Source organism: Onychomys torridus, chromosome 19, assembly GCF_903995425.1.
Source record: "Onychomys torridus chromosome 19, mOncTor1.1, whole genome shotgun sequence".
Classification (NCBI taxonomy): domain Eukaryota; kingdom Metazoa; phylum Chordata; class Mammalia; order Rodentia; family Cricetidae; genus Onychomys; species Onychomys torridus.
In genome coordinates this window covers 60,650,253-60,677,987 of record NC_050461.1, presented here as the reverse complement: position 1 = coordinate 60,677,987, position 27,735 = coordinate 60,650,253, and the positions used below count along the sequence as shown (strand labels likewise).

General features: G+C 45.5%; 1 protein-coding gene across 9 annotated transcripts in view; it reads right to left on the bottom strand.

Moving 5' to 3' along the window:
• The window catches only part of Ermard (ER membrane associated RNA degradation), a 140,776-nt gene that overhangs the window by 98,634 nt on the left and 14,407 nt on the right, over positions 1 to 27,735 (bottom strand). For 4 of the 9 annotated variants that reach the window (XM_036168606.1, XM_036168610.1, XM_036168605.1 and 1 more), the window contains 5 exons: positions 26,541 to 26,617; positions 25,928 to 26,053; positions 25,406 to 25,624; positions 24,225 to 24,338; positions 18,617 to 20,623 (listed from right to left, as the gene is read on the bottom strand). In XM_036168606.1, the coding sequence (XP_036024499.1) occupies positions 20,437 to 20,623; positions 24,225 to 24,338; positions 25,406 to 25,624; positions 25,928 to 26,053; positions 26,541 to 26,617 (723 nt within the window). In that variant the 3' untranslated portion in view covers positions 18,617 to 20,436. Of the gene's footprint in view, positions 1 to 17,364; positions 18,036 to 18,616; positions 20,624 to 24,224; positions 24,339 to 25,405; positions 25,625 to 25,927; positions 26,054 to 26,540; positions 26,618 to 26,873; positions 27,049 to 27,735 lie in introns of those variants that run through there. The other 5 variants (XM_036168608.1, XM_036168607.1, XM_036168614.1 and 2 more) reach the window with 5 other exon arrangements.

Genomic DNA, 27,735 nt, shown 5'->3' with positions numbered 1-27,735 from the left:
TTGCTGCTGGCTTCATTCAGCTTCCACAGCTCCCACACTTCTCAAGATGGATACCTGTTAATATTCAGACCTGATCAGGAAGGCAATGGCACCACACCAGCTTCTCCATTCTTTCCTAGGGAGTATGTCTTCAGGTTTCATGGTGAGAAACTCTGTTTTCTCCACACTAATATTCTGTTCTCCTCTAGGAAGCATCAGCTCAACAAGTATCACAATAAAGGAGACACTAGGTGGTTGACATTGTCTCTAGCTAACAGAGCCATCTGACTAACTGCAGGAGGTCATGACTATCTCAGCCCACAGAACCTTTCTAGCAATACCAGCTATAAACCAGAAGTCTTTTTCCTAGCATTTCATTTCTTTTTACTCAAGTCTGAAAGTTTGTTTTCCTATTTTCAAGGTGGAACCAAAGGCATTCAGTTTGGGTCAGTGTAGTGAGGATATAGAAGTTTGTTGCCTACAAGGGCCTAGAACCTCCATGCTTTCTCCCAGAAGAAGCATCTTACTTGAACCTCAGCCTAGGTGGGTTTGCACAACATAGTCGTTCAGGACTCGGGCTCCCTAAGCTGGTAGAATACTCCCTGATTCCTTACCTGCATAACCAGGGAGCAGGGATCCTGAAAGGAAGGATGATGACCCCAGAACCTACTACTGTTGGCTCAAGTGAAGAGTCTGTCTATCTGTGCAACAAAGAAAGAGAAGCAGAATTTGGCCACACAGTTATCTTTGGCATACACAGCGGGAAGCCACTGTGGACAATGGGAAGCCCTATCCCCATAGTCCTGGCCTCTTTTCTTCTAGTAGCAATCATAGCCCTTATATACCACTTTTTACCATGCTGCAGCCTGCTCAGCCACCACCAGGTCCCACCATGCTGGGAATTCTGGCAGACAGTGGGGAGTGTGTTCCCTGCAAGGCTATGAAATGGAGATGGAGACTTGCCAAAAAAAAACAAGGAGCAAACATTCTGGCAAGTTCTCAGGGACCCAGACTATCTCAGCCAAGCCAGCCCCTTCCTTCTCACATCCCTCCTTTCTCCACTGTTCATAGTTACCAGGGTACTTGGTTGATGTGGAGAAGGAAGCCAGGGATGAAAGGCAAGGTCTATCAGCAAAAGCATTTGGGGAAGTCAGAGCTGCCAATCTCCACCAGGATTAGCATTCATGGCTTAAATGGTGCTGCATGGGAAATGAGACAAACACTAGCCAGATACACCTTTTTCTCTTCCCATGTTAAGATCATTAATGAACCAATAATCTCCAAGTAAAATCAATTTCAGAAATTCAGTATTCACTGAATGTACACCATTCACTTGCTGTCATTAGGCCACATTCAGACTAAAAAGAGGAAGAAGCCAACAGAAAAGGACGTATCATACCTAGGGACCATGAAGAAAGATTGGGAAGTAATTTGTCCATGAAATGTAGAGACACTAGTGGAAGTACACAGGGTCCAAAGATACACTATACAATTGGAGGATCCAATGTCATATCAGGGTGAAGGAGAGGGATGGGAGCAGAAAGCAAGGGTGTACCTGTGAAGTTCGGGTTCTAGAAGAAAGTATTTCCCCATGCAGAGATGGGCTTGTTTGGCTGTGTGGTACAGGGGGCACTGAGGCTAAGAATAGAAGAAGTAAAAGGTACCCTCGTAGCAGCTAACATACCCCCAGATGTCAAAACTGTCTGGAATACAAGAGCATTTGGAAACCATGGAAGTGAGGTAGATGAAGAGTGAGGAGGACATCTGGCAGTGACCAGTGGGGAATGGAAATGAGGCCCTTTTCATAGGCCAGAAGAGTCAGCCCTGGACTGACAGACACTAGCTTCAGCTATCCATGTGGAAGGATATTCATACAGTTGTTATCACCTGACTGTCCCCGTCCAGGGCATTGCAATGACACAGTCACTGTACAGTCTCTTCCAGACCAGTGATGCAGGGACAGAAATGCCTGTCATGACCACCGTGCAAGGCACATTCCTAGAGAGCAATTGCACCTGTCTTCACAGCCAATGTGGGGACAGGCCCTGTAGAGAAGAGGGTCCCAGCAGTGTGACTTGCCCCCTGTCACCTTAATATTGAGAGGCAGTGATGATATTAGTAATGTTGAGGTCAGACTGTCCTCTGCTCTAAGGTACTCTGTTGTATTGTATAAAACAGTGATTCTTCTGACTGTGCCTTGTCATGGATGACGGTATTTTAAGTGCAGGATGATTCTGCACCTTGGTGGACATGTAAAGAATGGCATCTGTCCTGTACCACCCACAGGGCAGAGACTGATGAATAACTTATTCCTAAAAGTAAAAGGGTGCCACTCTATAAATTTATCAAAGTAGACTGGGGCCATATGAGTACATGAGCATATTAAAATCCTGTCAGGAAAACCAGGCCCAAGGACTTACTGAATATAACAGACTGAGGAAGGGTGTAATACCTCACCTGGGCCCCATACAGAGGAGAAAATGGTGACAGCCTGGCAACCTGTCATCTGATTACCAATGTGTGTCCAGTCACCCATAGATAGAGAACCCCTAAAGGTCCCAAGAGCTTCTGCATGGCTTGGCTCCCACTATTGGTGTGCCTACTCATGCTGCCAATGGTTTGTGAGAGCCCAGTCCTGCATTCACCTCTACAGCCTCCACAGTCTTGCATCTCACTTTAATATCTTGACTAAATCTTGAGACTCAAACTTGTGACCCAGAGTCTCCAGCAGTGATCCAGCAGCATCCATTACCCAACCCAACATGAGCCTTCTGCTTCTGCCTCCAAGAAAGCCCCTTTGAACTCCTTGAACTACACTGTAGCCTTTCTAACCCTTTGTAGCCATTCTGTAACCCACAGATACATAGATAAAGATGTAATACTATTTGTTATGTAACAACAAATGTTCTGAAAGTTAGGAGTTAAGACCAGACAGAAAGAACCTGCGCTTGCTTGGACCAACTACCAAGGAATCAGAATTACTTGACAAATTTTAGATGTAACCAACCTGGCAGGAACAGAGACATTCTAAGAAGAAAAACTTCCCTGGTGGAACAGAATTCACAGAATGAAATATATTTAAAGGGCATTTAGTAGACTGGCTTACACAATTCAGTCTGGGTAGTTCAACAATAGCTGTTCACAATCAAGAGGCTAAGGGCCTAGTCTCGACTCACTCAGTAAGCCTTAGTACCTCATCAGTTCCTGTCTGACACTGAAGGACTGAAGGGTTCCTGGACAAGCATTGGTCTTCAATCCACACTGAAAGACTAAGGAATCTAGACTTTGATATTAGTGAAAGATGGCATCAAGGACCCAACAATTCCAACAATGTAGCCAATGAAGCCAACCCAGCTTGTGAACGTATTGTTATTCAATAGATTCTGACATTTTGAAAAACCACCAACATCTCTGTATTTCTATGCTGGGGCCTTGAAGCCTCTGGTCACCCCTGTGTCTGTGGTGAGACACCACAGGCTGTTGTCTACATACAAATAGAAACTATCCCTGACACTAGGTAGGGGCAGCAATTAGAGAAGGCAATTCCCAGTCAACTTCAGCTGTTCTTGGGTGGTTCTGACTTTGAAGGGAAAGAGATTTCAGGTAGCATTTCCATGTCCAGTCTTCTCAGACCTAGGCTTATGCCCAGCTGTCCTTGTTTTCCACATAAATACCAGAGGCAGGGTGTCCACCCTTCCCTGCCTGAGCCCAAGATTTCATTAATTTGGCTCTTGACAAATCCCATTGTCTGAGGGTGGACGCCAACTCAGCTGGCAGAGCTTTGTAAGAACACCCCTAAAGCCTGTCAAAGGCTCTGAGGCACAAAGCCCACCCTCATCCCCCGCCCACCTCTAATAGTACCGCATGCCAGGGACAGCCCTGGACAATGCTGCCTAGTCCAGTGAATCCCAAACCCTAACTACAGGCCTCGTGCTATTAAGATTAAGACGCTAATCCATGCTTCATCTCCGGTGCTTTGAGGCTACTTTTAAAGGTAATTCAGTGTGCCCATTTGAGGACTCAAGACACAAAACCTCAAGCAGGAGTGACCTTTGATTCCAGTGGAAGCCTTAACTAATGCTTCAACAGGTGAAGCCTTTAAAGTTAGCCTTTTTATTCTGTCCTGACAACACTGATTGATAACACGGAGCTAATCTCCTGCTTTTGTTCCCTGGGGGCAAAGGTTCCTGCAGCCCCTTTAGAATGTGGATCTGTTAACTATGAGGTGTGTAAATCATAAGCAGACTCAGCCTAGGATTAATCCCCCCTCCCAGGAAATGTTCCCGGAGGACCCCTAGTTACTGAGGCCCTCCTGGATTGCACACACTGTTCCTGTACCTTGGAAACTAAGATTATGTCTGGTTTGAAAGATCAGTATGGAAAGTTTAATTATATGCAAATTTTACATGAGTTGCTTGAAACAGAAGTCACCGGGATGTCAAAGTATATGCGCCAAGTGTTTAACTGTGTTTTTCAATGTGTTCTTTGGTAAACTCCCCTACAGGCCCAGTGGCCCTTAGGTTCCTGCAGATGGCATCACTCTAAGGCAGGTGGGGCAGGGAAAACTCCTCCACACAACAGGGGCTCAATAACTTCAGGCCCCACTTGGACCTTATATCTAGGGATATTTTCTTAAGATAGTCTAGGCCCAGCTCCCTGAAGCTCTACTCAGATGATGTATAAAAAGCCATAATGAAAAAATAAAAAGAAACAAGAAAATTAATTTTAATAATGTAAGTTAGTTAACTAATATCTGAGTTGTTTTGATATGAACATGCACAATATGCTCTGAAACTGTGATCGAGCAGTGGAGGGAAAATGGGAGATAGCAAAACAAAACAAAACAAAAACCAAACAAACAAACAGGAACATGACATGCACAGGTCAAAACTCTGATAGTGAGGGAGGTGGCAATGGGATTGATGGAGGGGAGAATGCACTGCTAAAACATAAGGTTGACATGACACCAAAGCACAGACCACAAAGGAAACACCAGGTCATCCTTGTCAAGATTCACCAAAAACCACCATCTCTACAAATCAAAAGACAACCTCTAACAGATCACCAGGCGAGGAAGGTATCAATGCCATCCAAAGACTAAGATGAAGGAACGGGAAAGGAGCACACATATACCAACCAAATAAATCCAGCCATGACTTCCAAAATACCTCAGTGCCATGAAGCCACTGGGCTGTGTGGAGCAGAACAGATCCTGCTATAAACTGACTGGAGCTTACATTTCCAATTCTTTCCCAACATTTCTCACTCAAACATCAACTTTACAGTTTTAAGATTAAGCCAGGGCATAAAATATTAAGTCTTTATTGAAAAAAGAACCAGGGTGTGTTTGTGCTTCAGGGTGTACAGTATATTGATGTTTTCAAGGGTTACATCTTCATATTTGACATAATCAGAAAGCTAACCTCTGGGAACAGGACTCAAACTATATCTGAGATGCTTGTTTACTGAAGACAAGGCAACGGTGGCCAAACAAGATTACTCGGGGCTCTTTGTTTTATGGCCCATACTTTTATGAGTCCTACATAAAGAAAAAACAATCCAATTTTCTTAAATGGGTATCCACTTTTGGTCTTGAAGCATTGGTTGAGAGACATTAACCACATAGACCTTTGAAGACACAGTATTTTTCTAAAACAGTAACAACAAAAGTACTTAATCTGGACATCAAAACCATTCTTCAATCATTTCATTGAATTAGATTATATTAAATGATTTCTGAAATAATGCAGATTAATTTTAAACCTTTGTTGGTAAAAACAAACTGGACTTAAAATTTAAACAGTCGATATTTTAATTCGTGTTTACTTCCATCAGCACAATTATTGATCTGGAACCGTTTTTAACTCTGTCAAAACCTGCACACGTCATACTTGTACACCGTCTGCTGCTCTCCTGCCAGAGAGCCCTTCTCCTGACACCCCATGGCTCTGTGTGAGACTGTGTCCACCCATGTCAAGAGCATGAATCCAGGTCCATGTGGGCTTTGAAGATGGGCTTTCCTTTGGACCTGGCTCTCAGGGTTGCAGAATGGGCACCCCCAAGTCTAACACCAAGGTAGCGTGAGAAACCAGCACACCCAGAATTTGAGGAGGGTGAGCACTGGAACCAGTGCTCTCTAAAGCCTGCTGTGTTTTCACGAGGACAACAGGGCAGGATAGAAGTTGTGCCATCTTTACATCCTAGAGCTAAGGGCCTAGGGCTCAGTGACTGGAAGACTCAGGAAGAGACTCCAAGGGCTAGTCCACCCTCCTCCTGATGCCACATTAAGTTGCTCCAAGTGGAAAAAATTTGGATCCTCTTAGAAATAGCCTGCAGAGGGCATTGGACCCCAGCACTCACACCCCAGCCAGGAGCTTCTTAGCATTAGAAAGACATGCTGCGGTTGCCCAGGTCATACCCCTCATTAGTGGGAACAGCAGGACTTTGGCTCAGGTTAGGGAAAGTGCCACGGCTTTGAGTTCAGATGGACCTCAAAGGTTCAAATTGTGATCCACCTAGCAGATGGGAGGACCTGAGAAACTGCTGGCTCATTTCCTCTACAATAAAATAAACAACATACAGTAGGAATGATTGGCTGCCCACCACAGACACACACTGCTCCCACCAGCCAGATGGCCTACCAGCCAAAGGATGGCAGGCCCTCAAGCAGATTACAACTGTAACCCTAGGCAGTTTCAACTAACATTTTTTTCCAGAACCAGACACACCCACCTGTTGGCAAGGCCTCTAAATATGGCCTGATGGGCAGATGGAACAGAGCCCACAGGCTCACAGAACTAAACTTATTATCTGGCTGTTTGCTAACCCCGCCCTTGAGAGAGGGCAAAGGCTGCAGACAGGAGAAGAACCTTCATTGTGATAACAGCAAAACTTAGGATAATTTTTTTTTTTAAGTGAGTAAATGGCTTTACAGCAGGATGTCTGCTGCAAGGCTGCAACAGGATGCTGTCATTGCCCATAGCCTATTAAAACATGTGACGTGGCCCATTCCTGGCCCTGAGCTACTCACTAGCTCCATGGAGAGGACAGGGGACCTCAAAATAATCTCTTTATAGGCAAGGGGTCACTGCCAGGTGACCAGTGGGGCATTTGCTGTTTGGGTAACCAGTGATGGGGAGGGATGACCCAGTAACCTCATAGAGGAATATATAGCAGGAGTGATGGACCCACCTCACATGGGGCAGAGCATCAGAAAGGTCTGGGAGGAGATCACACAGAGGTTGGAAGCTGTAAGCATCCTGGGATGAGAGTCAAGATGAGAGGCAGGGAGGCAGGGGGATGTTTCAGGTATAGCAATATGGATAATAGCAGCCACCAGAAGGACGCAAACCTTGGGGACCGCTGCTCGCAGGTTCAAACCCTGACCATTCCCCTAGAAGGTACTGCTGGGATTCCAGGAGACTAGATGGGGTGTGGCAGGGTTTAGATCTGCAGTGCATCATGAGCTGTCTGGGGCTGGAGTTCTGCCAACAGCAAGCCCAATCTTGAAGTCCATCTTTAGCCCCTTGCAGCCACACAGGTTTCTTGGGGACCAATGGGTCCATTGTCACCAACATAGGATCCACACTCCAGGTCAGATAGAGCAATGGTTTCCCATCTGGCTGAGTAGCCAGCTCAGAGGTTAGACAGTGAGAGAAGGAACAGGAAGAAGCTGAGTTACTGGGATGCCAATTTCAAGGACAGGCTTTAGTGCTCTGGGAGCTCCGCCCAGTCTTTGAGGATGAAAATCTGTTTAGAAGTCAACCACAGAGAAGAAGAGCAGGTGGGTCAGTGGCTAGCCTGCCATCCACAACCCAGACAGGCTTATGTGTGTATACAGCTGTGGTTCGGGGCTCACTTGGTATGAAGACAATATACAGAGCAAAGAACATGATCTTGTCCAGGACAACAACTATGCCCATTGTTCCAGCCACCCAGAGCACCCTTGGCTCTGTTTCTCTGGTGTCTGCCACAAAGAACAAGCTGAGCTATGCCTCCTATTCATTTGTCTGTTGCCTCCGTGTGTACACCATGCTTCATGTTGCTATGGGAGAAAAGCACCCTGACCTCCAGCCTTCGAGACTTGTCTGCTTTGTCTGCTTTCTCTGGGGCAGGAACAAAGAGCTGGGGAACTCTGAGGAGGAGCAACAGAAAAGCTACCTCCCCACCCTAAGGCACCCACAGAACACCCTGCAGCTACACCTTATCTGTTGGCTGATTCCCTGGGGATGACTCTCAGCCAAGTCTGCGATAAGAGATGAATGGATATATGGAAAATGATGTGGGAAGCACTGAAGAAGGGGTCGATAGCTGTGTCTGTGGCCTGAGCAGTCATCAGGAAGGGGATAAAGCCCAGGAGGAGTCTGGGAAGGGAAAGTGGTACTGGGTGCACTATTCAGGATGCGCACCTGCAGACCTCAGACTTCGTGGAAACACAGGTATCCAAGGGCCATTAGAGGTGGGGCAGTTTGGTGGGGGAGGGGTAGGAGAGCTAGGATTCAAGTACAGACTAATGGTGTGTAATGATTGAGGCCACTCTTGCAGACAGCAGGTGAAAAGCCAAGCAGGCAGCCGCATACAGAGCAGGGGCCCAGAGAGAAACATTAACCAAGTGGCAAGGTTGAGATGCTTGTCTGATTGTTGCTCTGGGGAAAGTTGATCTTACAAACAGGCCCACCTGCTCTCCTTGTAAAACTTTATTTGGGCTGTTGGGGGGAGTGTTATCAATGCTTGTCTAAACATTTCCACTAAAGATCAAGGTGGGGAGGGTAGGGAGGGGAGGCACCGAGGCACAGGTCTCCAGTTCTCACATTTGGAAGTTGGTTTCCTTTTCTTGAGAGGGAGTTTAGCCATGGTGCACCTATAAGGCCAGGAGAGGGTTTTTATCTAGACTCACAGTGACTTCGGGTCAGGTCAGGCCACAGCAGGCCACATTTGTGGGCATGTGATTTAGTTACTTTCCTCACTGATGTGACAAAACACCAGCCAGAAGCAACTTAAGGAAGTCAGTTTGAGGGTGTAGTCCTTCACGGTAGGACGGTCATGACGGCAGGCGGAGCCAGTCACACTGTATCTCAGTCAGGAATGGAGAGCAATGAATGCTGGTGCACAGCTTGATTCTCTTCCTCCACTCGGTTGGGGAGGGACAGTCCATGAAATGGTGCCATCCATATTTTGGGAGGGTCTTCCCATCTCAGCCCAATCTATAAACTCCTTTACAGGGAAGTCCAGAGATTTTTCTCCTAGGGAATTCTAGATCCCATCAGATTCACAATCTCTATTAACCAACAGAGCATGAATATGACTAAGGGAAGTGTTCTGTTTCTTGGGGACGACGAATGGAAACCATGTTCTTTACAGTCTCCGCTCAAACCAAAGCTCCTTCCTGCTGGGCCAGCATCTGATACGCTGGACCTCTGGCCCAGCATGCATGTGATCTACTGTGGATTACTCAGGGTGAAGGCAATGCAGATTCTGAACAAGAATTTTGCATCACAGTAGGAGTCTTTTTACCAGTCTGTGGAAACACATGGTAGCCTGGATCGCTGAATAGTGTTCCCATAAGGACATCTGGAATCACCCTTGCAGAGGACACAGTGAGTTACTCACCTTAATCAGGCTTCTCAATGGATGTGTCTAGTATCCTGATGGATGGAGGCTGTGTATAGCTCAGAGAAGCATACCTTTCCCACTGCTTTCTATAGCCAAGCTGCACAGAGTAGAGGGGGCAGTAAAGAACGTGTTCACCACTAGATGAACAGACCCTCCTCTCTGAAAACATTTCTCTATTAAGCATTTTTTAAAAAAAGATTTATTTATTTGGTATACAGCATATATGACTGCAGGCCATAAGAGGGCACCAGATCTCATTAGAGATGGTTGAGAGCCACCATGTGGTTGCTGGGAATTGAACTCAGGACCTCTGGAAGAGCAGTCAGTGCTCTTAACCTCTGAGCCATCTCTCCAGCCCAGCTTGCTTATTTATTTATTTATTTATTTATTTATTTATTTATTTATTTATTTATTTATAGACAGGGTCTTACTATGTTGCTCTGGCAAGCCTTTAAAGGTGTGCAATTCTTTACAAAGCAGCTGTTCTCATCTGCCTTCCACCTAGACTTGTTCACTATGACTACCTGACCATGTGTTGCCCTGCCCACTGATGTCTATGCCTGGCCCTCTATTTTTTCCTGCTTATTCTGATGAGTGCCTTTATGCATAAGATGAAAACTCATTCAGGGAAACCAAACAATGATAATGAGAGTCAGATGTGCACAGAATTACAAACAGGGAAACCATGGATGGCTGAGAAGCAGGCTCAGTCCCAATGATGCTGTACTAATGAATTTTAAGTACTAGTGGTGATTTTGTTGTTATTATTGCTTGTTTGTTTTTAAGACAGGGTTTCTCTGTGCAGCCTTGGCTGCTCTAGAACTTGCTCTGTAGACCAGGCTAGCCTTGAACTCAGAGATTTGACTGCCCATGCCTCTTGAGTGCTGGGATTAAAGGTATGTGCCACCACTGCCTGGCTACTAATGGCGATTTTTAAAAGATGAGCATGTTGAAGTTTTACAAAGTCATAGATTGGTACCAACAAAATTATTCTTACACCACAGTATGGGTGCTGAGCTGTTCGCCCTTTCGCTCTTGTGAAGTCTGCCCCGTCCACTTGTTTCATGGATGTTGATTCAAAACAACAGTGTGCCATCAATTTGATAATCTTCAACTTGACAGTGTTTCCCTCCCCAGCCTTCTGGGAGATTCACTTATTTCTGGTTTATTGAAAGGGAAACAACTCAGCCAGACATCTATGTCTTTAGACTGTTGAGGCACCTTTGTGACATACAGACACAAAAGCATCATAAGCCAGATGTTGCAGGTGATGTTAGGATCTACATGATAATATCATGACCTTTTTCTACTCTACTACTCCCTAGGAGACAAATACATAATGAAAATGTAAATGATTCCTTTCAGTGATAAGAGCTTGTTCTGTGTCTCGAAGGCATCACAAATCACAATGCAATTCCACAGAGCAAATGAACTGAGGACACGACATGATGCTATGTCAGGACAGGGATGACTTATGGTGGCATCACCTTGTACTGTCCCTCCTGCACTCTATGGTTTCCATGGAGACCAGCATCAGGGGTCTACCTCACAGGAGCATATTTATGCATCAGATCTCCTGTGCATTTCCCACTTGTTATTTAAGAAAGGGTTTAGAAAGTGTGTGCTTTTGTTAATTTAAATGTACCAATGATGTTTATCTGATTCATGGCTATTAACTTATTTACCATTCTCAACTCACTGGTCTATACTTGCCTGTTGTGCTCAAGAGAGAACTTAACATGAGCATAATGCAAATTAATTGCCATCATTAAAGCAAGCATTCATTCTCTTTCAAACTCAGGGAAGAATGTAAGTTTTGCAATCATAGCAAAACCATACTTCAAGTTTTCTTCTGCTTAATTTTTTTTTAAATGAAATCAGGGTGCTGTTTGAGTTCCAAATGCTTAAGAAAATAATATATTCTTATTGGGGTTTGAATGATACATGTAATGAGACTAGCTAAAGATGTCAAAATCAAATTCAAGAACTTTAAAAAATGATTTCAAAAGTTGGCTATAGGTAATTCTATCTCTAACAGCTCAAAAATAAATTAGTATTAGACTCATAGAATCTTAAAAAGCAGTGAAATTCAGCAATAAAAAATACATAGGATTCATATGATAGCAATTATATCTATCTTGGCCTCACTCCACCTCCCACAAAACAGAATCAAGTGAAAAACCTACAAATTAGAAAAATCTATTGACACAGAGTATAAAATGAACATATAGAAACAACAGCTTTGAAGATGTAAAGAAGGTGTTCTCTCACATAGTAAGCCATAAAGGATGGATAGAGTTTCTAGTAATAAGTTTAACAAAAAGTGAAGTCCTGTATGAAAATGTGTTTAAATGCCCTAAAATTTTCATATATGAATGTTTAAGTCAGCATAAGAACAATGACAGCTTTGGACAAGTGGACTGGACATTGAAAGATGCTGTTCTCCCTGGCATGTTTTACAGATTAGTGCACCTGACAAAACTGAGTTGAGGGGCTTATGATCTTTATGTCTGTACATGTGCTTTGACTGCTGGGAAAGAACTGGGAAACTTATTCCAAACTACAGAAAAACCCTGAAACAAAGAGCCCAGAGAGGTGTGGCTGAGGCTCTGTCAATTCTTGAGTTAAAATAGTTTAAATGACAAAGGCATGTACCTTCTGACCCAGCATTATCATGTCTAGGATGACTGTAAAGACTGGCACGTCACAACATGGGCACAATACTTAACTTGGCTTACTGTAACAAAAAATAATGAAATAACTTGGTGTCCATTAATATGCAAACATTCATAGTGTAATGTTAAAGTTCTATGCAGCTTCAGGGCACTGTGATCACAGCACTCTGGAGGCAGAGGCAGGGGGATCTCTGTGAGTTCACACCAGCCTGGTCTACAGAGGGAGTCCCAGGTCATCCAGAGCTACAGAGTGAGATGCTGTCTCAAAGTGAAAACAAAACAAAGCTCCCAAATTTTATGCAGCTGTTAAAAAAATTGAGATGCTCTTTATGTACTAATATGGGAGACTCTCCAATATACACTGTTCATCAAAACATTGTGGTGCGGTATTTGTACAATGTGCTACCATTTGTGTAATAACTAGAGAGGATAAGTGTGAGTAGAAATAATCTGCTTACATGTGCACTGGAAAATTAATCACAATTCACATCTTTATTATATAAAGGTCCTAGAAATCAATAAGAAATAATTTCTAACCTCGAGGGCTGTGGAGGGTATGAATGGAAAGCAAACTGTCTATTACATGGTCTGGTGTTTTTGATTTCTGATCTATGTGAATTATACTCCCATTCAACACTGTAGATTTAAATTCCAATTTTGGAGTATAAAATGATCTTTTTAAACTTCGAACGCTTTCTGTGAGACTTGAAGCCTTAAATAATAAAAATTATTTTCCAGATAGACAAATTCAACTCCCTTTGACTTCACAGACCAATCATTCTGGTGCTATGAACAATAGCTTCAATTTTATGTAGTATTTGCAGGAATGACCTTCAAATGCTATGGAGTGACTTTCCATTTCCTCCTTTACTGTCTCTACCTTGCCACTCCTGAAGATAAAAGCCACTTCCTAAGCAATCGCTAGGATCCCTGGCTTGAGCAGCTTCCTGCAGCAACTCCTCAAAGCTGGCTTCCTTACCAGCAGTCCCCAAAACACCAGGAAGTCGGATGCCGCCTGCACTTAGCACAGGCAGGCAACATTCCATGGTTTGCAGAGTGTCAGGAGTGTGGAAACGCTGTGGCTGAGCTCAGCCTGCCTGCTCTGGAAGCAAGCCTAGTCAGGGCAGGTGGAATCTGCAGCTTTTTGCAGGATGGCAAAGCAGATATCTGTGTGTGTCGTGTCGTGTCCAGCCCCCCCCCCCCAGCCCCCGGTTGGTCTCTGTTGCATCCTCCCCCTGGAAAAGCTGTTTTCAACCCAGACATTTGCAACCTGCCTAGAGATTTCCTGGAACCAGATAGGAGCCAGACAGGAAAAGATGAGTGCTGACAAATCAAACCCTGTGGATTATGGAAACTTGCAATAATGCCTGGTGGAAGATGGGGTTTCTGTGCTGACTGGTGATCTGATAATGTCCCTTGGTGTGGCCCATGTCCTTACCCTGTTGACCACAGACGGAGTCCACCACCTGTTCCTCTGTCCTTCACCTCTCCAGTGGCGGTGAGGACCAAGGCTGATAACATGTCAGAGTTAGTAACATGTGAAGGGAAGTGATATGAGTAGGTCACAGTGGTGACTCACAGGTAATCCTGCTCCTGTCACCTTGTCCCAGCGACACTGCTACTGCCCATGTCCCTCCTGTGGCCCCTGTGACCTGCAGCTGATTGCCTGACAGCTTCACTCTGGGGTCAGACTTCACCCTCCTTTGGGCTGGAAGCACCCTGGATTTGGAAGCCTAGCAACCCTCCAGGGTCCCATTTAATAGGTCCTGCACCCTACTCACTCTTGCCAGCTCCCTGCCAACTCTTGCCTTGTCTCTTGGCCAGCTACCCCCGCTGGGGCCTCATGGTCTCACTGTGGTCAACTGAATGGAGTCGAAACCTATGCCCAGGAGTTGCTGGGTCCAAGCATCCCACCCTCCTTTGCTTCTACTGGCATCCTGAGCACAGACATCAATGTCTCAACGGGACTTACAGAGTTTGACTGAACTGTGACCTTCTGTGAGCTAGACTGTGACTCATCTGAGGTCAGTTTGCTCAGCCAGCAGCTGACTAGGTAACTTGAGTCAAATGGATATGGAAATGGTTCCTTCCTCTACGTCCTTAAGGGACCAGAGCATATTATCCCGCATGTTCCAAAACGGAGTAGCGGAAGCAGTGGGGGCAGAGATAAAAGCACAGACACTGTAGTTGCAGACTCAGCAAGTCCAGCCTGCAGTCCTGGCATGGGGGGACGGCCCCGGGCCTGTGGGTAGCCATGAGCCCTGCTATTCCTGGCAGCTATTTCAAACCTGGGGGTCCTTTGCCAAAACAAACAAACAAACAAAACACATGAAGCTCGGCGTGATGGCACAGGACTGGGGTGGACTAGCTATTTCAGAGCGATGTGTGGAATATAAGAGACATGATAAGAACTGATTTCTGAATGGTTTTGAAATGTCAGGTCCTGAGTCTTAAGAGATATCTCACATGGAAAACACTGGGGGCCTCAGGCACAGGATTTAAAGGGGTGGGGTAGAAGAGCTGGGTGGAGGGAATGTGGGGTGCAGCACCGGATATTTAGCACCATCTGGACATGACCAGCACTTAAGGAAAGCAATATTCCCACCATTTGTCAGCCTGTGAGCATCACACCTCATGGTGGACCCCTAAGGTGTGGCTTCACACCTCCTGTTCCCACCTCTGATGGACACAACCTACAGCAGCTGAAGATCAATATATGAATACAAAGCAATGTTTTCATTGATTCACTAGACCCCTTCGCCATTAACTTAGGTCCAAACCTCATCCTGGACATGGACAGGATGGGTCCAACTGAAGAAGAGTTACCATTAACTTTTCTACCATTCACAGGTAATAGAGATAAACAACAACAGAACCTAAAACAACAAACAAACAAGCCAGAAGTGTAGATCACCCAGGTTCAAATGGATAATCAGGATTCTGACCAGGAAGACCGGCAATTAACACAGAGGCTCCAGAGAAAGGGTTAGCATGTGACTGTGGAAAATAATGTTTCAAGTGGGAAGTGAGGGCAACAGCTTGGGGAAGAGGCTCATGTCTAAGTAAATTCAGTTATGACCCATAAGTACTATGGGAATTTTACAATGTTGAGACATGAGCACAGGCTTCCTTACTGCAACTGAAACTGACCAGGAGGCTGCTGTGCCACTGTCCCTATGTCACATGGAGGCCCCACCCTCTGCTCTGACGGGGCCTCTTGGACCCCATAGCCTAAAGACAGGCTTTAGCATAGCAGCCCTGCACTCTGAGCCTGGGGACCATGCCACTTTCTTGCTGACCCTGTATTTTGCTTCTAGGAGATGGGCTGATTCTGCCTCCCCGCCAAGCTGCTGGGAAGGTTGATGTTGAGATTACAAATGTCATTTCTGGGATTCAGAGGGACTGTCAGTGAACCAGCCAGAGAGTGATCACTAAGAGGAGGGGAGGGAATGCTGCAGGGCCATGCAGATCTCCACAAAGACAAGGTCTGCCAGCCAAAGAGGACACCAGCACTTCCCATGTCTTCTTCACAGGACAATGCGTTCCAGGTTTTCTGGGCTACGTTTTCATCCTCTTAAATGGAGTTAATCACACTGTCTTTGGGGTATTCAAAGTCCTGAGCAATTAAGGAGTGCAAAGGGCTTTGAAAATATGTAAGCTTTCTGTAAAGGTGGTATTTAATATTTATAATGGCAAGTCTATGCTTATAGGCTCCATTAACTATAACTGCCAGCACAGGACTTAGTTTTATGACTGGCTTTTTTGAACTTAGCATATTTCATTTTCAATTAATTAATTGATATGTCAAGGGGACTTCCTGTATCTATCAAGGGTCTTATTTGGAGAACTTAAGATGTTATCTTAAACAGGCCCAATTAATTCACACGGACACTCTACAATCCAGACAACAGCCCAAAGGAAAACTGGCTTTTGGCCCTCTAAAGCCCAGACTCCTGGGTAGCACAGTGATTTGGTTTCATTAAAATTACTTAGTAGGGCTATAACCCAAACCACAGACACTCCCTTGTGCCCAGTGTAAAGAATTTCCTTTGTCAGCCCCTAAAGCCAATCCCAAACGGGCCCCACGCCTTGGCATCAGTGTGGCAGATTGACTGTGATGTCAAGGTGTGAATTCAGACTGCAGCTGGGGAGGGTAAGTGGTTAGAAGCCGGTTCCCACTGCAAGTCTGAGCCCCCTCCTTCTCTGCAAAGCTCAATCCAGTTCCCTTAGACAAAGGGTTCCCCTCCCCCACCAGCAGAATGGTGATTGGTGGTTGGTTAATGGTGACCTTGGCACCTCCCTCATTCTCCTGTCACCTCCACTGGCCACGACGATGTCTTCCCCAAGGGATTACTTCGCACAATACAGTCCCAATCTTCCCACGTGGAGATGGAAAAGGCTTTATACTGACTGTTCATATCTTCCATCAATACAGAACTAAACGACTAGAAGGTTGAGCCTTCAGGTGAGCATTACGCTCCACAGTCCCAGTGGCCCAGGGGCAGCGGTCACTTCCCCCTCCGGTCACCTTAGATCTCCCTCACTGCAGCCAGAGGAAAAGGAAAGAATTCATTTTCCTGGAGTCACTGGAGTTCACAGAAGACATCTTCCCTTACAGCTGCCAAATTGCTGAATGAAGAGTGCCACCCTGTGTCTGATTCGGGAAACACAATCAAGAACTGGACCACGGAGGTTCTGTAATGGAATCCAGCACCACTGTGCTCTATGGGTGCTTCTCCTTAAGATGGGCTCTTCCCCAGATCCTTCAAAAGGCAAAGCTGGAATGAGGCCCCACCAGCATCCTAGTTGGAAACACAGCCTGCAGTGAGATTGCCTGCTTCCACTGACAATCCTGTTTGGATGCATACCCATGCCAGGGTTCAGAGCCACAGGTAAAGGACACTTCTTGCAGAATCAAAAATTACTCTCAGCTGGGACTTCAGGTAAGGACCTGAAATCGGTTGCTGTTTTCCCACCCATTCATTTATGTAGGGCTGTGGATAGCTGGAATTTCAGACTCATACTGTAAAGACAAACACACCTACCACACCACACATACCAACACACATTATCACACACACACACACACACACACACACACACACACACAGCCTAATGTGACAGAATCCAAATCACTTCCCATCATCATCCTTGAGGAACACTCTAAGACAGTATCTGTAGCTATTGTCAGGACAGAGCAAAGAATCTCCAACATTGCTTCCTTTTCCTCATGTCAGTCAAACGATGTACACAATGGCAATGTGTCCACTGCTCAGATGAAGACACAAAAGTTAAAGAGCTTACTCATGAGCCTGGTAAAATAGAGCCAGGATCTTCATCTGAGCATCTCCACTTCTCCAGCCTGGGGTCTGCACTGCCAACCTCTCATCTGGCTGACCTCTGTGCTTGTTTTCATTCCTAGGGTGGCTTCTGAAACAACTGGTATCTTCTAGAGGTCACTGGCAGAGATCCACCCACAGGAGAGTTGAGGAGTCACTTGACCCAGGATCTAGCCAGGCCTTAGGCAGGGCAGTCTGCTCTTGACTCAGCACACCTCCATGGGATCTTTTCCTAACATTTCCCACCAGTCTCCACAGCATGGCCTCCATGGTTCTTTTTGCTCTTAGAACCCCAACCTAGAACTTACAGCTCATCTCTTCCAGTGCTGCTTTTGGCTTCTGGTCAACCCAGAGAAAGGATCTGGAGTGGTGTCCACCTAGACAGGATTGTCCTGCTGAAGTTATGAGGGGCAGTGCCCAGGACTATATGCTGAAAAACAATCATTTTATTCCCATAATTATTTTCTAGAATCTAAAACTGTGTGTGTTTCTCCTAATGGTTGTGTTTGCTATTTTCTTTTTAGAGCTAGTCAGCCCTCACCAGCCCTGCATGGGCAGGCAGGGTGGGCCTCCTGTGTGGTATACTTGGCAACTGGCTTAGGTCAGATGGGTGGCACCTTCAACCAACATCTGTTTAGATACTTGAATTTGTACACGTATCATCCAATTGCTGCTCCTTCTGATAATATGTAGGAGAAAGAAGTCTCTAAACTTCTATCACCTGGCTTCACTCTCATGTAGAAATACTTAGTTGACAATTCTGACAGAAAGTACACACAGACACAGACACAGACACAGACACAGACACACACACACACACACACACACACACACACACACACACACTTTTATTTTATCTTGTGTTTTAAGATAGAAGGGTCTCCTTACATAGACCAGGCTGGTCAAAATCCTCATGCCTCTGGCTCCCAAGTACTGGAATTATAGGAATGTATCACCACACCTAAGTGATATCTTTCTTTAGGAAAATGAAAACCAACATGGAGCTCACGGTAAAATTAAAAAAAAAATCATTTAATTAACAAAGTGGGTCAAGAAGCAAGAACATCAGTATTTCTAAAGTCTAGAGAGGGTCCATGGAAAAAAAGATATTTGTAAGGTTTGGGTATCAAATCACTTTTTAGTTAATTTCAAAAGGCAGAGATACCATGCAGTAAAGAATTCTGGCTGGGCCCTTTTGGAATGGCTATCAACTTCCAAACCACAGTAACAGAACAAACAAAACACCTCTTGCTGCTGTGCAAGAAATGATGACACATAAAAAGGTAGAAGTATCCTTGGAGTAATGGGCCAAGGAAAGGCATGTACATGAATTACGTGTCTCTGATGTGATGCAGGACACATCTTCATGCATTTGGATTCCATTTCCTTGAAGTGAGGCAATGAAAAATGTAAGATAATGTGTCCCTGATGGGACACTCAAGGACAAGTCAGTATGCATGAAAACAAGATGCCCCTGAAGAGATGCAGAATACATCTTCCTGTCCATAGATCATGTGTCCTTTATGTGACTCACTGAAGATACGGCACCATGTAGGTATTGTTCCAAGGGAACGATCAAATCCCAATTGATGAACAGCAACTTGGTATATTTACTCTTTTATCCAGAAGTTGACTTGTGTGTGCGGGGGTTAACATTACAAAGGAACAAGCAGAATGTGCAGCTGTCACAAAGTACCCCCAAAGTCTCCACTATAGCTTAGTTAAAGTGTCACAGAAAATTCTTCCTTGGCTAGCCAAGGTCTGGAAGGTGGCTACGAGAAGCCATGACCCACTGAGGTTAGTATGGCTAAGTGTATTATTACACATGCAGCCTCCCCAGATTTTGCCACCACCAACTGAGGTGGAAGACTATCTTCCCAGATCCCCAAACAACCAAGTGGCTTTTCAGGGAACTCTTAGGATTCAATGTCCTCTTTCCCTCTAACTGTTTAGAGCCTCCTACACTCAGCCTTCTCATCTAGAAATGTGTCCTCTGTCAAATGCACACTGGGGACCTGTGGTCCTCCACTTTCACAGGCTGCTACTGCTTATTACTTACCCATGAAATGCACACCGATGAACACAACCCTGCCTCCATGGATAACTGTAACTAGTCCACACATCAAACTGAGCCTCTCTGTCACACCCCCACAGTTTGTATGGCTAGACCCTAGCCACAAGGATAGCTTCTAAGAATGAACATGGGACTAACATGACATGTGAAGCCATGCGTTTCTGGGCAACAACTAGGGGCAAAGCGGTGACCACATCCTCCAATGTGCATCACAAAGACAGGAAAACTCAAACCTGCTGCAGACATCAAGACTAGCCTAGGGGTCACAATGACACCAAATCAGAAAGCTTCAGGGAAGTACAGATTGAGCCTGGAGGGAGAATTAAAGCAGCAGAGGTAGACAGAGAAAGCAAAAGCAGGCTTCTTCCAAAGGTATCTTCTTGTTTCCTGAGGACTCTATGAGAAGAGCAGGCAGAGGCCAGACTCTTAAAAGAATCAATAAGGGAAAGGGGACCCTATTAAAATACTCACTGCAGAAGAGTCTGCTTAGCAGACTCCAAGCTCTGGGTCTCCTCATGTCTCTTCCTTCAATAAAGCTGTTGTTTTCCATCTCTCCATGTCTTGGTCTTCTGTCTTTCCCAAATGTTTAATTATTTGTTCATCCCATGGAATGACTCCGTTATCCCCTAGAACCACCAGCATCCCTGGTACATGATCAGAATCCTTCTCACCTTTGGATGCCACCCCACTCACTTTCTGTTGAATCTATTTGAGTTTTTTCTCACAACCAAAAGTAGCCTGACTTGTGTTTTCTTTGTCAACTTGTATCAACTTGATTTGTGGATTTTTTGGCTAACTGCATTAACATTTGTTTCTTCTCACTGAAAGTCCAAATTCTTAGCAAAATTGCATGTGTAAGAGTGATGGCTTCATTCCATTTGTTCTTCTCTTGGTTAGTATAGGCCACTAGGTTCTCAGTGTACTGTAGGATCAATTTTAAGAACCTGTTAAAAAGATAGTGAGGAATTTTAGTTTCTTTGTCTGTCCTATTATAGAATGTAGCAGCATACATGTATTGTCTTCTCTTGGAAATATTCCTAAAAAGTACTTAATTGTGTGTGAATTCAAGAAGAGATGCATGCAAAATGAAAATAAGAGAAACTGTTATAGAAAAACAAAAATGCTGAGCCAAGGCTGTCAGCACTGGGATGAGTTTTACGAGACTCAAGACTCTTTTCACACTCTCAGGTCTTGACATGACGTTTCTACGTGATGGAACAGAATTCCAGAGATTTTAGGGCCATCTGGCTCAGACTGAGACATGACAGACACCCAGAGAGAGAAGGTCCTGCCCACAGTCTCTCTGGGTGCCAGTGTGGTATCACTTGGCTTTCCTCCCTTTGTGCTGCATGTCTCTCTGAAGAGAAACACCATTCCTACGAAACAATGGCCACCCAACAGTTTTCCTTAGATAGTCCACGAAATAGCAGCAAGTTCTAACTGATTAGGACAAATATCATTTTTATATTTTCAGATTTCCCCTCAGTTTCCCAAGTAGTGTAGACTTTCCTATAATTATTTATATTTATAAAATTTTCATAAACATATGCTAAATGAATGGTACAATGAAACCCACAGAGCCTTGGTCTAGGGAGTGGCTCTTCTAGGGGAAACTTGGTGATGTCACTGGGGGAGTGCTACTAGCATGTGGCCAGATGACATGGATGACACCCAGTACTACACAGTACCCAGAGACGCTTCAGGCCATGCACTAGTGGTGTTAAGGCTGAGTATCCAATCTGGCCCTGCACACTGTGAACAAGGCCATCCGGCCCTGCACACCGTGAACGAAGCTATCCACACACATGAACGAGGCCATCCACACACCGTGAACAAGGCTATCCACACACCGTGAACGAGGCTATCCACACACCGTGAACAAGGCCATCCACACACCATGAACGAGGCCATCCACACACCATGAACGAGGCCATCCACACACCATGAACGAGGCCATCCACACACCATGAACGAGGCCATCCACACACCATGAATAAAGCCATCCACACTCCATGAACGAGGCCATCCACACACCATGAACGAGGCCATCCACACACCATGAATAAGGCCATCCACACACCATGAACAAGGCCATCCACACACCATGAATAAAGCCATCCACACTCCATGAATGAGTCCATCCACACACCATGAATGAGGCCATCCACACACCATGAACGAGGCCATCCACACACCGTGAACGAGGCCATCCACACACCGTGAACGAGGCCATCCACACACATGAACGAGGCCATCCACACACCATGAATGAGGCCATCCACACACCGTGAACGAGGCCATCCACACACCATGGAATGAGGCCATCCACACACATGAACAAGGCCATCCACACACCATGAACGAGGCCATCCACACTCCATGAACGAGGCCATCCACACACCATGAATGAGGCCATCCACACACCATGGAATGAGGCCATCTACACACATGAACGAGGCCATCCACACACCATGAACGAGGCCATCCACACTCCATGAACGAGGCCATCCACACACCATGAATGAGGCCATCCACACACATGAACGAGGCCATCCACACACCATGGAATGAGGCCATCTACACACATGAACGAGGCTATCCACACACCATGGAATGAGGCCATCCACACACCATGAACGAGGCTATCTGCACTTGCCTCGGCTCTAGTCAGCCTCCACGTCCTGGTGTCATTTCTGTTGCTGTGATAAAATAACCTTACAAAAATCAGCTTAGGGGAAGATGGGCTCATTTGGCTTAGAATTCCAGGTTACAGTGCAGCACTGCACGGAATCTCAGTGGCAGAGTCTGAGATAGCTGGTCATACCACATTCAAAGTCAACAGCAAAGAGAAGCAAATGCACCCACACTGCCTGCTTGGGACTCTGCTGTGGATGTCGCTCTGTGTAAATAAAGTTCTGATTGGCCAGTGGCCAGGCAGGAAGTATAGGCGGGGCAAGAGAGAAGAGAATTCTGAGAAGTAGAAGGTTGGAGAGAGACACCGCCGACCGCTGCCATGAAAAGCAACATGTAAAGACACTGGTAAGCCACAAGCCATGTGGCAAAGTATAGACTAACAGAAATGGGTTAATTTAAGATAGAAAAGGTAGATAACAAGCAGCCTGCCATGGCCATACAGTTTGTAAGCAATATAAATTTCTGTGTACTTTCTTGGTTGGGTCTGAGCGACTGTGGGACTGGTAGGTAAGAGAGATTTGTCCTGATTGGGCCAGGCAGGAAAACTCTAACTACAGGACTCAGCTATCTGTCTCTCTTCTTATACAGTCCTGGGTCCAAACCCAGGGAATGGTGCCATCCACAGTGGGCTGTGCCCTCCTACATCAATTAACAATCAAGGCAATTACTACAAACATGCCCACAGGCCAACCTGATCTAAAAATTTCTTCAACTGAAACTTGCAACTCCAGGTTGTGTCAAGCTGGCAATTAAAACTAATCAGTACAGGGTAGGCAGATGGTTCGGTAGGCACAGCACTCACCAAGCAAGCCTAGTGACCTGAGCTCAGTCCTGGACCTCATGTAAAGGTGGAAGGAGAGACTGGACTGGACAAGCTGTCCTCTGACTTTCTCAACTCCCCTCTCAGTCGCCCTCCCTCCCCAGAGTAATTTAAAAATATGTCTTAAAAGTATCGAAAAGCTAGAAATTGTGGCTGGTGCACGCCTTTAATACCAACACTTGGGAAGCAGAGGCAAGCTGACCTCTGTGAGTTCAAGGCCAGCCTGACTTCATAGCGAGTTCTGGGCCAGTTAAGATTACACAGTGAAACCCTGTCTAAAACACACATACACACACACACACACACACACACACACACACACACACACACAGACACAGAGAGAGAAACACTACACACCACGTACCCCCCGCACCCCCCACACTGTAATCCATAAGATGCTTCAATATGCAAGGATTCCTACCCCTTCCCTTGCCAAGTACTACATAAAGCCAGCTGAGATATGAAACCCTTGTGGGCATGGATGGAGGCTACATCACAATAGCTTTAGCCAACTGACCACAAGATACATTTGTACAGCTCTGTCCAAAGAGTCTCGTGAGCTCTGGGATCTCTGCATGTGGAGTGGTCTACACAAAAGTTTATCTTAGTTTCAGATTCCCTAGATCTGGATGCTGTTGAAAGGTAGAATTCTTAAGTTTGAAACTGTTAGCTATATTCAACTAAAGTGACTGTGAGTCACTTGGATGTGGTGGGGTCTGTCTCAGGGCTTGGACTTTCGGCCACTGAATGGTCCAAACCACACTTTGGGATCCTCCTCCAAGACCATCCTCAGTCTTAACTCAGCTTGCATCTGGGCACCAAACCGGAGTGTCAGGTTCGGAGTAGATTCTCAAGTAAATTAGGTTCAGTTTTGTGAAATGTGCCTAGAAGCAAGCAGTTTTAAATACTCACAAGCTTAGTATCACACTGTATAGAGAGGACGAGCTGGAGAAACTGTGGGGTTAAACCATCACCAAAGGAACAGCCAAGAGGAGTCAAAATTTCTCAAGACCGCCTGAGCACCATCTTACCTCAGATACTGCTGACGATCCTGCGCACTTTTACTATGGACGGCATGAATGCTGACCAATTCCAGTGCAAGGAGCAACAAAATCAGGTAAAGCACAGGAGACAAAAGTCTAACACTGAAAAATGATGAACAGAGTTAAGATTCTGACAGTCCTTTCCACGTTCATAAGGAAAAACGACACTTCACCTAATCATCACCTTTTTAAATTAAAAATTTTTATACAATTATTTTGATCATGCTTTTCCACCTTTTCCAATTCTTCCCAGATCCTCCCCACCTTCCTAGACACACAACTTCATGTTTGTAAGTGTGCTTGTTCTCTCTCTCAAAAAAAAAAAACCCCACAATACATACACAAAACAAAATGAAAATCAAAATAAACAACAACAAAAATAAACAGCATGACAAAGGAGAACAGCCAGAAACAAAACAAAAAGCATGCAGTTTCTTTTGCCAACACCTTTTTAAAGTATCCCCAAGTCCAACCATCTGGGAAGACGGTTTTCCTGTCCTTCATCCTCACCTGCCCTGCTCTGCCCTGCCACAGTCTCTACCTTCCAAGCCCACAGGGGTGTGCAGCCCAGCTCTTGCTCTTCACATTCAGGTCACAAAGTGCTTCTGTGGCAGCAGCCACGGCTTTGACCTGGCTCAGTCCCAGCTGCCTCCAAGAACACTTCCCAGGCCAGCCTCAGAGACTGCTGCTAGGCCCCATGCTCTGTGCCCTCTAGCACCAAGAGGATAAGGTGTCTTATAACTTTGCTAGATTCCAAGAAATTCCTATTAAAGCCCAACCTTATTTTGCCCATGAGACCAGCAGAAATGCTTAAAAACACTTCACTCCATTTTAGAGGGATGTGATGTAATAGCACTCCTGTATGAGCTAACTGAGGGCTCACTGCGAAACTTCGGGAAGGCAACGAACGACAAGAGCTCTGATAGGTCTACAAAACATCGCTCCATTCAACCCAAAGTTCTAGAAACGTGAAGGGTCAGAGTGCTGGCAAATCCAAGTGAGCATGCTCTATCTAGGGCTTCTGTCCAGTCATTCTGGATGGTGGGACCCACTCCCACAGGCTAAATTTAAAGTTTCTCTACAACAGTAGACACTGTAATTATTCACTGAAAAGATCAGCACCTACCCAAACTTGAGAAAGAGGGCTGCTGAGGAGGGGAACCGCCTACCTGTTGAGCATGCGCAGATAGTTCTGACGCTGCCTGGAGCGCAGCCTTCGCTCCACCCACTGCCTGTGTCTCAGTTGCAAAGAGGCAATGACTTGGTCAGATGCACGCTGGCACTGGGAGCTGATGCCTCTGAGCAGAACCAGAACTTGTAGAATGAGTCTGGGGCAAAACAGGGTGGGGATGCGTGTGCTACAGAGTTCCTTGAGAAGCGGGGGCCACCTGCAAGTGAGAGCATAGCAATCAGGGGACACACAACACCAGGGGAGGCCATTGTCTCCTCTTCTGATCTGAACTGGTTTGGAGTCTGCTGGTATAAGTGGGACCTCAGCAAGCGACAGGTAAATGCAACGGCATGAACAGAGTACACATGGGAAATGTAACTAGACACACGGTACTTGCACAGAGATCACCTAAGTTCACCTGATGACCTCTTTTGGGACACAGTAACAAACTGCTGAAATTTAGAATGGAAACCTTAAGTCTGATATCATAAATTACCAGTTATGTTTCTTCAGTACTCACTTCTCTGGGGGAAGACCATCCAAGCCATTTACAGCACAGGTACTCCCAGGCATATGGTGGCAGAGCTCACACAAAATCTTGCTAATTAAAGAGTTGCAGGCATATGCTTCAGAATTACCTTCCAATCTGAAGAACACACAATACAAAAGGTATACTCCAATAATTAAAACTCCCACATTATTGATAATATAAAATAACTTTTAATGCACAGTGAACTTGATCTAAAACATAAGTGAAAGCAGGCATCATGACAGGATGAAGTGAATGACAGGAGAAGCTGAATGCAAGGCACTGTGCAGAAAGAAGGTGATTGTAGCTTGCCCAGAGTAGCTCTACTACTCATATATCTGCTTTACTCTATGGTCCCCAGATGTGTGTCCCTCCTCCTCTTCATGTCTGTCCAGCCCTTATTGAAGGGTGCCTTATCTTCCCGACAGACCCCTCCAGTCTATGCTCAACTGCCAACCAAGTGAGCCCAGCAGTTCCTTTCCAAAGGCCTGCTAACAGCCCTGTACAAGAACCCATGTCTGCATGACCCAGCCATGGTCTACATGACCCAAGTGACACATGCAACAGCTTAGGTGGCATACTCCCCAGTCCAGATGACACACACCTGGCTGCTTCCTGACCAGGCTCTTCTGGCAAAGCCAACACAGGCCACATCCCGAGGCTTTTCTCACAGCTCAGCACCTGGGAGGAAATATTTGACTGCTCTAAGGTTTTACAGTATCCGAGAAAGTGTGTTTTCAGCTGTCAAAGATATGGAATCACTTTCTAGAAAATATTTGTAAAACTGTTACAGATTGCATATTTGAAAAACATATGGTGAGCTCAAGTATTTCACATGTTCATCTGATGGACTGTTAAGACTACTGCTGGTTCTTACTGTTGGGGTGATGATGAGCATGTTCACAAATATGACACCCTCACTTGAGAGGGACCTACCTCCCCTCCTCTGAACTGTGACTAGCTTTGGCAACCGTTCTGTGAGTGAGAGCACACAGCACAGACGAGGGAGGCATGTCAACACTATCAATCACTGGTCAGCATCCAGGCGAAGCCATACAACAGATCCTTCAGCAGGCCCTGCCCCACGATACTATGAGGAAATTAAGTGGCAGCTGTGTGGACATCAATGAACGTGAGCAATCTTCAGCAGCAATGACCTTAAAAGCACAGAATCTCACCAAGTAGTAGATAGATAACAGATGAGGGTCCAAAATAGCCAGGGTGCTTCCTGGGGCCATAGAAGAGGACAGCAAAGGGCACAGGCTAGGGACTCAGCAATTGGGTCACTGGGTAGTCTACCTTCCAGAACCTTCCCTCCTGTCCTCCTTGTCTCTTTAAAATGCTGGTCCCTGTAGGTAAGTTCTGATACTTCTACCCTTCTAATGGTATCTTGGAAAGAAGACTCATGAAGGATACTATCCATGCTCCTGCCTCCAAACCAGAACCTACTGGCCATAGGATGGAGGCTAATTTGCTGACATGCCCCTTCTTACCCATACTGCTTTAGCTATTTCCTCCTAACTCAAACATCCCTCCTGGAGGAAGTGTCTTAAGATGTTTCTAAGATTCAACAACCCCTCCCAATGGTTATAAGTAGAAGCCAACTGCTGGAAGAGGACACTCTTGGCTTAGCTGACCGTAGTTGTATAGAAAACTCTAGGGTGTAGCCTTTGTGAATCATCACCATTGCTGGGATGGATCACCAGATGCAGCTGCCTGAGTCATCCAGACACCCTATAAGCAGCTCCCCCAAACTCACTGGGTGGAATGGTTTCTCTGATTTGTTTGTTGGTGCGCTA